Genomic DNA, 12,827 nt, shown 5'->3' on the forward strand with positions numbered 1-12,827 from the left:
TTGATGCAAGGCGGCAGCAACGTCGGCGCCAAGCCGAATTAGGCACTGCCAACAGAATCGAAGTCTTTTTGGGGGAGGTTTAGATATGTAGATGCCTGAAATGATGGGAATATGCAGAGGGAGAGATGCAGTTGCTATCTCGACATCATTATCCCTGTCTAGATGACGGTAATATCTAAAATACAAAGTGCAGTCGCTATGTATACATCGCCATTTATATCTAAACGGATGTTATCATACACTACCATCGCAAAATGCGCCTCGCTCGCTAAAAACGCTCGATAGATATAACCCAAACAATGCAAGACCACGCTCAAAGTAGGTAGCTCTAACCAGCTCCCTTGCATCCATCAGGCGCATTATCATTCCCTCCCGCGCTCCTCGTGGCGCTGCCAACACAGCTCTTCGTTCCAATCGGCAACCGCCCACTCGCCGTCCACTGCCACTCATTATCCTGATCAGTCGCATGGCGTTGAAAATTCCAATTCTCCAGCTTCCCACAGCCCGAAATCTGCTTCTGCAGACCCTCTCCATTCGCGCCCAAGACTGCATCTGGGAAATACTTCCCCTGGACCTCAAAATCGTCAAAGAGGAACTTATACTTGACGTTGCAGCTCTCGTCCTTGGTCTTCTGCGCTTTCGGGGTCAGCGTGAATTGCCAGCCGTCGGGGGTGGTGAAAGTGCCGCCGAATTTGTAGTTGAAAGGGTTGTTGAGTTTGTCGGAGCCGTCACAGCCGTCGATGACTTGGCTGATGAACGTGTTTGCGCAGTCGGGGGCCGCGGTCATAGGTTTGGTCTTGTCGTTGACGTTGGCTACTTCTAGGGAGAGGTAGTTGGCGCTGCCTTGGTAGTATTCTTTTGGCGAGACGTCTTGGCCGCAGAACTGTCTTGCTGCTTCGGCTGCCTGATCGCGGCTTAAGACCCAGAGGTCACCGCCAATTCCTTTGCATTGGAGGCCGTTTGGTGTGCTACCAGAGGATGCGGTTGGATTTGCGGGGGTGCTTGCGCTGCCGGGGTCGCGTGTGTTGATCAAATTCCAGGCGACTTTGCTTGCTGGGTCATTGCCTGAGGATCGCTTGTAAGCCTTGTCAAATAGTTGTGTGCGGGCGTCAGCTCCTGACTTGCCAAGCTTCATGAAATATGCGAGAAGTCCCGCTACTTGGGCTGTAGCAGGTGATGTTCCTGATGTAATGTACTCTCCACTTCCAGATGATTTTGCGCATTCTGCTCCGTCACCCATTGCGGCAATTGTCTTTTTATCATCCCGTCTGCTACCTGCTTCATAGTCACCATCTTTATCCACTGAGGCAACTACGGTGAGACCTGGGATGTCTGGGGTGTCGCCTACTCCGAGGAGGGCAGGATATGTAGTTATCAGATCTGGATCAACACCTGGTCCTGGGAGTCCTTTATTCTGGCCGGCTGCGATGATTTGAGGAACATCCAGCTTCAGAAGTTCATTCAAGAGAAATTTGAAAGCGTCCCGAATACACTCGGAGTAAGCGTTGTCTTCCTTCTTCTGGTCAACACCCCAAGACATACTGACGACTGCTTTTCCTTTGAGATTGTTCTTCACAATGTCGTCATATGTTATTGCCAAAGAATCGATCCAGCGCTCAGGCGAAATCGCTGTTCCATCGGGAATTTTGTCGGTGCTAGTATGGGTATCGGCTCTGACCATAGTGAGGACAGCTTTCTTAGCTACCCCGTCTTTCACACCAAGGGCTGAGGAAGCCATACAAGTCCCATGGCCCTCATCCGGGGAAGTATCCGAGTCATTCTCTACATTGTCTGGGAAGGGGCCCGCGTGAAGCCAGCTGATCTGGTTTGGAAATTCGGTCTACACGACTTCCGTAAGTACTAAAAATGGTGGAAGTGGCAGGGAAACTTACATCGTGCTTATTGAGTCCTGTATCAATGATATAGATTTTTATGCCATCTCCCGCAGATTTGTCGTAATAGTACCCGTCCAAGTCAGAAAATTTCTGGCCATTGGCCTGCGAGATAATTTTAAGGTGATCGGGTGCGGGTTTTTGTGACTCCGGAGGATCTCTCTTGTGTAGCGATCGGCTTTGTTGAGTTATTGGTTTGAAATATCTGTCTCCTGAATTTGCTTCTGGCAATGCAACGTGGCGAACACCGTCAAAGCCGTCATAGTGCTTCTTATCATCATCGCTTAGAAGGGCATACCAGTAGTGGTTACCCAGCCCACTTTTGGAAACGAAAAGGTTGTCTTTGACTTTCGAAGTCAGATCATCCGTAATCTTCTGGTTGGCGGCCTTGTTCGCGCTATCCGTAGGCCATATCGCATACCATTTATTATCGGCTCGCGCGACGCTTATGAGAGCGAGAAGGAGTGCTCCAACCAGCATCTTGCCGGTCGGTGGTTAAAGCTGGCTAGTTGACCAGAGAAAGGTGTCTCAGTAGATGGGAATAGTTTTAGAGAATCTAAGAAGCGCCCGAAATGGTGGAAGGTTCGTGTTCAATGAGTCAACTGTAAGGTCTTGGGAAGATGCTAAAGGGAAGTGTTTGTAGCAATAAGAACGTCTGGAGGCCATCACCGTACTTATACCTGCGTTCTCACGCCAGGTTGTCCACTCCATGTCCTGCCTTCTTGGTCTCCTCCGCCTCAAAATAATAATGCAAAAGCCACACTCTGCCCATAGGATCTGTTTCGTAGTCATGAAACGAGCGTGTTGCACCGCCTAATGTTAGGAACTGAACTTGAGAGCAGCTTTCTCGGTCGAGGCGGTCTTGACTCTGCGGTTGATCTAACCATGTACAGCCGCCTTACTCATGGGGGAATCCCGAGATTTTCGAAACCCTTCGCCGCTAGAGGCTTGAACATGAACGCCTCGGCCAAGTAATTAGCAGTAGGTGAGGCCACTTAGAAATTCGTAGGATCTCAAATGGCCAAATGCTTTGCATCGAGCTACCATAATTGGATCTTCAATGGCTTAACGCTCTGCTTAAGAGCCTCAGCCTTGTTGGAATATTGATTGGTGGAGAGGATCCGGCTATGCGCTACCTTGATATCACTGAACCCTAATGCAGATCCTTCGGTCGACACTAGAGACGTCGAAGTGCCGCACTAACTTATGCAAGCGGTTGGAACGAATCCTTCGGAAAGAAAATCTAGTTGAATGTTTACTCATCGGTCAGTCGTGCTTTTCATTGGTGCGCGGAGCCATAGCCACGATGAAATTGCCCCCAGCAATCGCCAAATCATCCAGGACAGAATCTAGATGATGCTGAAGGATTGAGTGCGCATGAGACAAGACTATTCTCTGGGCGCAGCGCCAAGATACCATCCATCTCTCGTGGAGAGGCCCAAGGTGAAACAAGTATCGGGGATTCGAGGCCGTGTAGCATTTTGGTCCCCCACCAGTTTCCTCTTTAATGACTTAGCCGTATCCAACATTACTTACTTTGCCCTCCCAAAGATACACGTTCAATCTGAGGATAGATTAGCTCCGACAGGCTTGTCACAAGATTGGACAAATCACCTGTTCTTCTTGAAATCCATGTAACAATCAGTAGCCGCAGCGCCGATACGATTTGGAGCAGGAATATCGGACTTCTTGAACGTCTTTATTGTTGAAACAACGATCAGTAATGTTTTGTTTCATTGAAGCAGAGAGTGTTGGAAGAGCCATAGAACAAGGACGTAAATGCAAGCAGTGCAAGGAAAGAAGCCCCATACCGTGTCATCAGACTCTGCATCTTCCGCCACAAGTCTTTTTCCCATCAATCGTTTCCGCCATTCGCCTTCCAAGAGGCGAGGTAAAGAGGGTAGCCTTTTGATGCCTTTTCTCTCCTTCTTTCCTGCCGAACTAATGGCAATCAGACGATCGAATCCGCCGCCTTTTCCGTGACAAAATCTCGTGATCAAGGGGTCAGTCTCAATCAAGAGGTCCTTTGTGTCGTTTGGATCAAGTTCTTTGACGACTAGGTCGGCGACCTCAGGCACTTTGTCAAACACGGCAGAAAGGGTCAGTGGCGGTTTGGTAGTCGTCATTGTCATGACACTTCTGGTGTATATCGCTGGATCAGAACCAAATCAGAGCACGAGTTGAATGAGAAATCACTGATGTCCTTCGGAGATCAAGTAGAATGGTTGATTGAAAACAAGAAATGATCACTGCCTCTGACGTATGTGATCCAAATGCCGGGCATTTAGTGTGCAGCACTAGGCTTCGACATTAGAATCCAGTCAAAGTTGCACGATTATGAGGCTGACTGGAGCCAGCTCGACACTCGAAGCACTTAGAATATGATCAAATACGGCACAGTCGGACCAATTTTTTGGACATCTGCAGGGCAAATATACCGGGCCACCCTAGTGTGCCTGGTTTAGACGTTCCCCCTTCAAACGTCCAATCTCAAATGTCATCTACGTGACTGACCGAGCAATTCATGGGCGATGGTCGCCCATTCCACCATAGACTCTCTAGACCTTTGACCTTTGAGGGATGAAAATAGATCGCCAACACGGGCGAGTGGCGCTCTGCGTGCCTAGAACCCCTTTCGAAGCGTGGGCCAGCAATTGCGCCCCTGAGGCTCAATGATCTAGGCTCTGGTTGGTTCGAGGGGACACTTCGACTCTTCCGTACACGAAAGCCTGAATGCTATGTTCTCGATATCGACATACGGCGGGGTGTCTTTAGAACCCCGGGCTTGGTTGAGTGAGATTAGGTTTTGCGGCTATGCATGAGCCGCAAGATTTGCGGCGTTGAATGCTTTCGGGTCAAGACAAGATTGCGTGCGTAGAGGATCTCTGCGCCGTATAGGGCTAATTGACAGGCCGAAATCCTTCGAGGGCTAGTGTGAATCCTTCGGCGTCGGTTGCTTTTTTCACCAGTAATGGCCTTCGATTTTGAGTGCGCTCGACAGCGCTCTGTCCGATGGTTCCCATGAAATAGAGTAGTAGGCGGCTACCTACGCTGTAGTCTGCACGAAAGGAGGCCCCGTCATGTTTGTTGGTAAGCGTTTGCTACGTTAGAATAACATTCGTGCCTAGAAAGTCTGGATCCTGTTGGTACCTCCATGAAATACTCTGCTGAGCAAGTACCACGGCCAAGGACTCCAGGTCTCGGATTGTATCGCTCGTATTTAGCGATGGTATACGTGAGTCACCCGGTCTTGACGCGATTTGACATTAAGTCTGACACTCTGTTAGCGGCAGCCAGGTCCAAGATTTCTCTGTGGACAATTTCACCGAATCTCATCAAATAGGATGTCGTCTGCGTTTGCGGAAACTCCTACAAGATTTGGTTCAAGGACATCGGATCGTTCGAACGTCCTGGTCAAAAGGGGTTAGCAGGTAGTTCTCGCCCCGTTTTTGTCCAGAGCTATTCGTAACGCGGTGGAATTCAATTGTGGGAATAATCATAGGACGTACATCAACTCCTGGCTGCGCATCCTCCGAAATCAGCTGCTTTCCAACAAGCTTCTTCTCCCATGTGCCTTGTGGAAGACGTGGCGGAGATGGCAACTTGTACAGCCTTTCCCTTGCATAGTATCATTCATAGCTGATGCCTAGCAAGCGTTCCAAAATATACTCGGGACCATAACAAAAGGCTGTAAGAGCATCATCAGTCCTGATGAGAAGCATTTGCGTCTCCGTGACAGTAAGCTCTTTGACTACGAGGTCCGCCACTTCTGGAACTTGATTATATAGCTCTGCTGGGTGGAAGTCATCTTCAGTATTGATCGCTGATGTTGACGGTGCACGAAGATCTTCTTCCCAAAGCGCAAACAGAGGTGAGAGAATGTTGGAGGAGAATGGAGGAGAGCAAGGGGCGGTGCTATCGGTTAAAATACCGTATGAGGCTCACCGCTAGCTCTAGCGCATGACATCACCGCTTGTTCAGGGTCGTATTAACGGTATTATACGCATGGATGGCCCGTTGACGCATCTGGACTCTGATCCGCTGAATGTGTAGTTAGAGTCACATTGATTGCTACAAAGCACCGACATGAGGCCGAACGGGCCAGAGCTGGCCGACATTGAGGAGTTGAGGAAAGCCAATATTCAACGCAACAAAGCGCATCTCAAAGAACTTGGGATCCTTCATAAGCCAGCCTCACGCGTGAGGATAGTAGCATCACGACAACCGTCAGCGAAGAAGCGAAAAATCGAGTCACAATTACCCTCGCGGTCTTCGGCGCGCATCGCTGCGGCGCCTGCGAAAGCTGTCTACAATGAAGATGCAATTGGGGATGAGGTGGGACCACGAAGATCTAAATCTACAAAGAAAACGGTCATGAAACCTACAGTCAAGACTGCCCTCCCTACCAGCGACCCTCCCTCTTCTGCAGACATTTCCGAGGTACGCGCAGGCTGGAAATCGTGGACTCAAGCGGCTTCCCTACCCATACAAGACGAAGACACAACCTTTCGCTTTGCCGACTACCCTCTCTTCGTCCCAAATAAATCTCCAGAAGACATGATTCGCGAAGGTGTATTTGGAGGCTCTTACTTCCGCTCTCTTTATTCGCGTCATTTACGCGCCACAATCTCTGATGACTGGGATGATATACCAAAAGAATGGTACACTGGACTCGATATTTCCCTTTTCCTCACCTCGCCCGACTACGACCCTGAAGTGAATAAATACAAAGTCAAGTGTGGGCAGTCAATTGAAGAGTGGGAGGCAGCAGGATGGATAGACCATCGCTACGACCCACGCGGCTGGTTTCAATGGTACTGCCGCTTCTTCATGGGAAGGAGATGCGAAGATGATGAGAGGCAAATTGGACGTTGGGCAAGATGCGTGGGAGAGAATGGGAGGTGGAGGAGGACATTGCTGAAGAAGTACACTCAGCTGGGTGTCAGAGAAGTCTTTGATTACGGCGAAGATGAGGATGCGCAGGACGTCAGCCCAGTTGTGCATCAGACTTGTTTTCAGTGGGGTTACGAGTGAGTGCCCTGTAGCTCCGTATCTCTTTGCAAGATATACTGATGGCTTGTAGAATAAAACAAAGCGACCTCGACCGTTACTGGGCTACTGGACGATGAGATCATATACAATGCTGTTTACATTGCTGGCGAAGTCACCCATAGAGTACACCAGCTTAACTGGGCTTCCTTGCTGTACTCAAGCAAGCATGCACAGGCCCCACAAGAGTTCCATCTGGACGCCCATACAATTCAACCAGTGCCTTCGTGAATAGAGGCAACATTTCATCCATACTTCTTCCCAAAACTATCCAGGAGTTGATCATCTTCTGCAACGCTGGATTCCTTCCCTCTATGAAAACAGCAGCCAGTTGTTCAACATTTGGAAAAGTTGGAGACTTCTGCGTCTCCCATACGTTCACATCCACAAAACCTGCTTCACGAATCCTCTTCTCAACCTCCTCGCGAAAAGTCCACTGCTCCGCCATCAACTTGACCGGGGAATATGTTGGCTCTAACTCCCTCGCGGCCTTCGTAAACGCATCATTCCAGAATGATACGTAGGGCTCAGCCCAGACGCCCAATCCCAATATTCCACCAGGCTTCATCACACGGAACATCTCCTTCATTATCTTCTCCGGCTCCTGAGCGAGACATACCATGAAGGTGCTGAAGACGTGGGAGAACTTTTCAGGTATGGCCCCGACACTCAATGCGTTCAAATCCCTGGCATCAACAACACTCGCCTCAACATTCTTCCACCCAAGCTCCCTCCCACGGTCTTGGAGCTGTGCGATCATACCTTCTGACAGGTCGCTCGCGACAACTGGCAGGTCAGAGGCCAAAGTTTTCAGCACGGCAACCATGGTGCCAGGGCCACATCCGTTGTCAAAAGCCAAGGCGTTAGGCGTATCCAACGGGAGAATTTCTTGGACTGCCGTAGCAAGGTCCAGAGACAGAGGAAGCGAGACATACTGGTCGACTAGACGGTAGGCTTCCGCTGCCAATGACCAAGATGTTCCTGATGGGAACCGATTTAACGCTGCGTCCGCCATCGTACGAGCAATTACCTAGCCTGAAATGTGAATGGCACTTTCCAAATTTTCGAGGCTCATCGGGCGAACAGCCCCATTTTGTGCCTCTATACATCCGCGTCAGCCTAAACGAAGGCTATACGAACCGTACATTTCGGACCTGTCACAGCTCGTCTCCCGCCCTAGTGCTGATGGAATGACTGCTGACATACGGCTCCCCACAGGTCCACGTGTCGAAATTAAGAACGAGTGACAGCGGAGACCATACGCGGCCTGTTGGTCCGTTCGAAAGGCCCTGTTCCCGACTAGTGCGGCATGGCGATACAATTACATTAACATCCTAGCGTCAGCACCTCCGCTGATCAATAATCACCTGATCTTGATATCTGAAAAGGGCCATCCTTGAAGCCCGATTCGCATCTTAGCTCTGAAACTTATATGTAAACGAAGAGACCAGTCATGCACAAGTGCAGGACTGGGATTCTCGTCGAACATAGCTGGAACAAGATGTCGGTTTCGCGATCAGCGCATAACTTGCTCGAAAGCCGACGTATGATGCGAGGCCCGTCGGGCACTTCTCTCCACTCCACAGTGAACCAGAAGAGAACGAGAGATTCGAACAATACCAACGCTTGACCGCCAGACACGGACAATGAACGCCGGAAATCTCTTAACCTATCCCACATTGACATTCAACGACTCTATCGGACTCCAACCTTCCTTCGTCGTCCCAACCAATCCACTATCTCTTCCAAATGTCCCTCAGACTACAATTCTGACAGTACCATAAATTCATTTCACCTTCCTCCGTGTCATCACCCTCCCCCCTCGTTTTCTTTCCAGGAGGCCCCCATACCAAGCTCCCTCATCTCTGGTCCACCCAAGCCTCTAAAGTTGTATTCCTAGCCAACTGACCCACCTGACTCCACAACAGTCAACGTTACTCCCATGAACGCATATCGACGAATCCCTTATTCACATCCACACCAGCATGAAGCACACGCATCCACGACGTCCTCCAAAAGAGCAGAACAATGACGTCCTCAAGTCTTCACCCCCCTCCCCCAACCGTTCCTGCCAGCTCAGATGCGAGGAAGAAATGGCTATTTTTTCCCTCCCCCGCTCTTACCCTTATGGATTGGTCATCATAATCGAAAGGTGAGGGGTTCACGTCCGCCATTCTTCTTCCATCTTCTTCTTTTCCCCTTGCCTTATTGACTGACGAGGCCTGATGTGGGAGAATGTGTTTGTGGTGTTGATCTGGGGCTATGAGATTGTCTTGCTTGCGAAAGGTCGTGTCTGTATGAAGTTTGCGTGGGGATGGGATTGGTATTGGAATTGCAAGAGAGTAACGATGCGCATGGAAGCTTAATTGCATGTAATCTGTGAACAGTTTTTTGAACAGACTTTGATTTCTGTGTCTCAAATTGAGGCGATATTTATATGGCGGAGGTAGTACGTTATAGCCTCCAGCTTTGCTTCAATGAAAATCCTACGTCTAATTCTTCGTCATCAGAGAGCTAGCTGTGCATACCGATCTTGCACATCAAAATCCACAGCGGAATACCCCACCAGTATATATCTTCATTACCTTAATTCTGAAAAAACCTTTCATTTAATATATCCACCCCACAACCCACAACCCCAACCCCAACCCCAACCTAATAACTCCCCTGCGGCGCCCCATCCTTTCCATCAAACCACTTCCCATCCTTCAAATCATCGCGCCACATAGGCATAACAGCAGACAAGCCGGGGAAATCCTTGGTGCGAAAGCACGTCCCATATTTATGCTCGATCTGATTGATGCGAAACATGGGCGTGCCACTACAACTGGCATTATCCCAGAGGATTAAGCGTGTGAAGGTTCCGGCTGCTGAACCCCTGTTTCCCGCCAAAAACCAAACCGTTAGTTATCATTCAAAAAGAAGAGGAAAGGGGAAGGGAAGGAGGGGGAAGGGGAGAGAGGGAAAGGGGGAAGGGGAAAGGGGAAAGGGGGGGGGGAGGTACCAATTCACACCCACATCATCCGTCTGCGGTCCAAAGGGGTAGCATTTATGCGATTCCGTCAACTCAGGCCGTGGTTTCATGTACCATCCCCCATCCATGAGATTAGGGTCGTCTTTGTGCGCGTCTTTGGGGAGTGTACCTGTCGTGCGGCAGTGGGCGGCTGAGGCGGAGCCGATCCAGCCGTTGCTTGATCGTTTGAGGAGGAGGGAGGAGGGTTCTGTGGAGTTAAGTTCGGCTGGGATGGTGGTGGTGTTGGTGGTGGGAGCGGCAACGGCGAGACTTACCAGCGCCAGCGTTGGTAGGAGTGTGAAATGCATTTTTTTGTTGTTTTTGGTGTAGGGCTTAGATTTTGTGTGAGCAAATATTGGTGAAGTAGAAGGGCAGAAATGAGGTGAAGGATTATCGGAGGCTGCACATAGGAGCGTTGCTGTATCAAGTCATTGTCTCAGAATGATATTCAGTCGAACAATGAGGCGGAGAGAAGAAAGGGCTCCTGGACTTGAAACAATTGGTTACAAAGGCTGCGTCGGGCTCAGTCTTGGTTACAAGTTCTTTGACGTATTTCGTCGAAATTCGGCCTCAAGGGCATCTTCACCATACTCTCATTTCTGGGGTTGTGAACTATGTGCATTTGTTTTCACTGATTTCGATGGTGGATCGTTTCATCGGTTCGATGCAGGCTAAAGTGAAGGAGTATCGCTTCGTGCTGGCCCTTGCGATGTCAATTATAACTGTGAGATGAAACATTCTCAGTCTTGGAAATGCGTTTGTACATTCACTGTCGAGGCTGGCGGAAGGATTAATAGCTTCCTGTGCACAAGCAAGTCTCGCTCGAGAAGTAACAACTTCACTAACACGACGTCAGCAGCGTAAAGATCACATTCTTTATTTCACTCTTTGCTCGGGCATCCGCGTTCGTTTGTGCCGGGTTGGGAGATGCAAAGGTCGAATTGTATGAAGCATCATGACCTGGAGCCGATTGCATCATCCATCTTTGCCTTCTAAATTAAAGGGCCTTGCCTAGTTGAACGCGTTGTATCGAAAAGTGTGACCCCCATGCTGCTGAGCGATCCTGTGTCCTCGTCGAGTAAATCTTGTTTTGTGAAGCGAGCTTGCCCTGTAAAAGAGGCTGACCAGACCATCTCTGATCCCAGGTCCCCAAAGTCCCCATCTCCCGTGACCCAACTCCGTTCATCTCCAGCCCTCACCGCCCAAACCCCTCGTTAAAAAACCAACTACTTCCCCTGCACCCTCCTCACCCTCCACGCCTCCCTAAGCACCACGACATACAACCCCGCCGCAACACACAAACACGCACCCGTCCAGATCTGCGCGCCCAAGAACCCCCTCCCTTCCCTCCCTCCTCTCCCTCCCCTTCCACCCCTTCCTCCTCTTCCTCCCCTTCCACCCCCATCACCACCCCCCAACGCCTCAGCCACCGGCCCACTAATCAACACCCCCACCCCAGCGCAACAATACACCATACCCAACCTCGTGCCCAAACCCTTCACTCCATTCTTATTGACAATCGGCAACACAATAGCAGGCAGCGTGGACTGCATCCCCGACGTGAACCCGAACAGAACTTCCCACGTTATGAAAGGCGCGAGGGCGTGGATGGCTGGCCAGGTGAATGCGAGGAGGGCTGCGAGGGCGTTGGCGAGACAGAGGAGGATTTCGGGGCGGAGGAGGTGGCGGAGGCGGAACGTGTGGTTTGGAGAGGAAGGGTGGGGAGCGGTAGGAGTAAGGGTAGGGTGGTTGGTAGTGGTAGTGGAGGAGGGACGGGGGTGTTTAGGTGCAGGGCCAGAGGCAAAGGTAGGCGCAGGGGTGATGGTGGTGGTGGTGGTGATATCAGATGCCCAAGCCGGAAGAACGCGGCCGAGAAACTGAGCGGCGTTCAGGATTGCGAGAAGGTTGAACGACAGGGTGGGCGAGGTGTGCAGGGTTTGCGCGGCATAGGTGGGCGTGAGGAAGAAGGGGACTAGGATGGCGGAGAAGGTGACTTTCGCATGGTTCAGCATGTGTTTCGTGCAGATAGTCGGAAGGGGCATAGTAGTGGAAGTCATGGGGAAGGACTGAGGAAGAAGGGAGATGGAGCTTACAGAACGCCGTCCCCATCAAAGCCACATAAGGCACCTCCCTAAAAGCCTTCCAATCCATCAACTGCCTCCTGGCACGAGGTCCCGTCGGCTCAATAATCATAGCCGCAACAGCAAGACACACGAAAGCGATCGAAGCCATCAACCTGACCGCCCACGCGAAGCCCACAGAGCTCAGCAGGCTCTTGAAGATGGGAGGATAAATAACACCACCAATCGACCCCCCGCCAACAGCCAACCCAAGCGCCAAGCCCCTCCGCTTCTTGAAATACACCGGGATGAGCGCCACACTCGGAATATACAGGAAGCCCGAGCACACGCCCATGAGCACGCCCTGCGAGAGCATGACCTGGTAGTACTTTGTCGACAGACTAAGCATGATGAGGCCAAGGAAGAGAAGGGATCCAGCGACCACGAGCGTGGGCTTAAAATACCCCATGTCAGACACAGGACCGGAGAGCGCGCCGACGATGAGGAGGAGCGAGCCTTGGAGCGTCCCGATCCAGGCTATGGCAGAGGGGGAGTATGTGGGGAGCAGGGTGGTGGAGTAGTAGGATTCGAAGACGCCGAAGCTGTTGACTAGACCCCAGTTATTGAGGCTGATGAGGAAGGAGGCGAGGACTTGGAGCCAGGCTGTGAGGCCGCCGTCGGGGGGTGTGGCGGGTGCTGTGTTGGACGATTGGAGGTGCTGCCATTGTTTTTGCCAGAAAGAAGTGGGGGGTTTTCTGTGTGGCTTGCTGGACGGAATTGGGGAGGCGTGATATGTAGCGGGCGCTTTCTCTT

General features: G+C 50.9%; 4 protein-coding genes across 4 annotated transcripts; 1 reads left to right on the forward strand and 3 right to left on the reverse strand.

The window, feature by feature from the left end:
- Positions 1-328: 328 nt before the first annotated feature.
- Positions 329-2,372, reverse strand: KY384_000358 (uncharacterized protein; the record flags this gene model as incomplete). Its single annotated transcript, XM_044808895.1, has 2 exons — positions 329-1,840; positions 1,893-2,372. 2 exons carry the CDS (start codon positions 2,370-2,372, stop codon positions 329-331), a joined length of 1,992 nt encoding a protein of 663 aa, XP_044665648.1.
- Positions 2,373-3,502: 1,130 nt separating this feature from the next.
- Positions 3,503-4,018, reverse strand: KY384_000359 (uncharacterized protein; the record flags this gene model as incomplete). Its single annotated transcript, XM_044808896.1, has 2 exons — positions 3,503-3,589; positions 3,704-4,018. 2 exons carry the CDS (start codon positions 4,016-4,018, stop codon positions 3,503-3,505), a joined length of 402 nt encoding a protein of 133 aa, XP_044665649.1.
- Positions 4,019-5,978: 1,960 nt separating this feature from the next.
- Positions 5,979-6,926, forward strand: KY384_000360 (uncharacterized protein; the record flags this gene model as incomplete). Its single annotated transcript, XM_044808897.1, has 1 exon — positions 5,979-6,926. One exon carries the CDS (start codon positions 5,979-5,981, stop codon positions 6,924-6,926), a length of 948 nt encoding a protein of 315 aa, XP_044665650.1.
- Positions 6,927-7,077: 151 nt separating this feature from the next.
- Positions 7,078-7,956, reverse strand: KY384_000361 (uncharacterized protein; the record flags this gene model as incomplete). Its single annotated transcript, XM_044808898.1, has 1 exon — positions 7,078-7,956. The coding sequence occupies one exon, from the start codon at positions 7,954-7,956 to the stop codon at positions 7,078-7,080; it is 879 nt and encodes a 292-aa protein (XP_044665651.1).
- Positions 7,957-12,827: the final 4,871 nt, after the last annotated feature.

The sequence above is a fragment of the Bacidia gigantensis genome (assembly GCF_019456465.1).
Source record: "Bacidia gigantensis strain McMullin 20006 chromosome Unknown contig_49, whole genome shotgun sequence".
Classification (NCBI taxonomy): domain Eukaryota; kingdom Fungi; phylum Ascomycota; class Lecanoromycetes; order Lecanorales; family Ramalinaceae; genus Bacidia; species Bacidia gigantensis.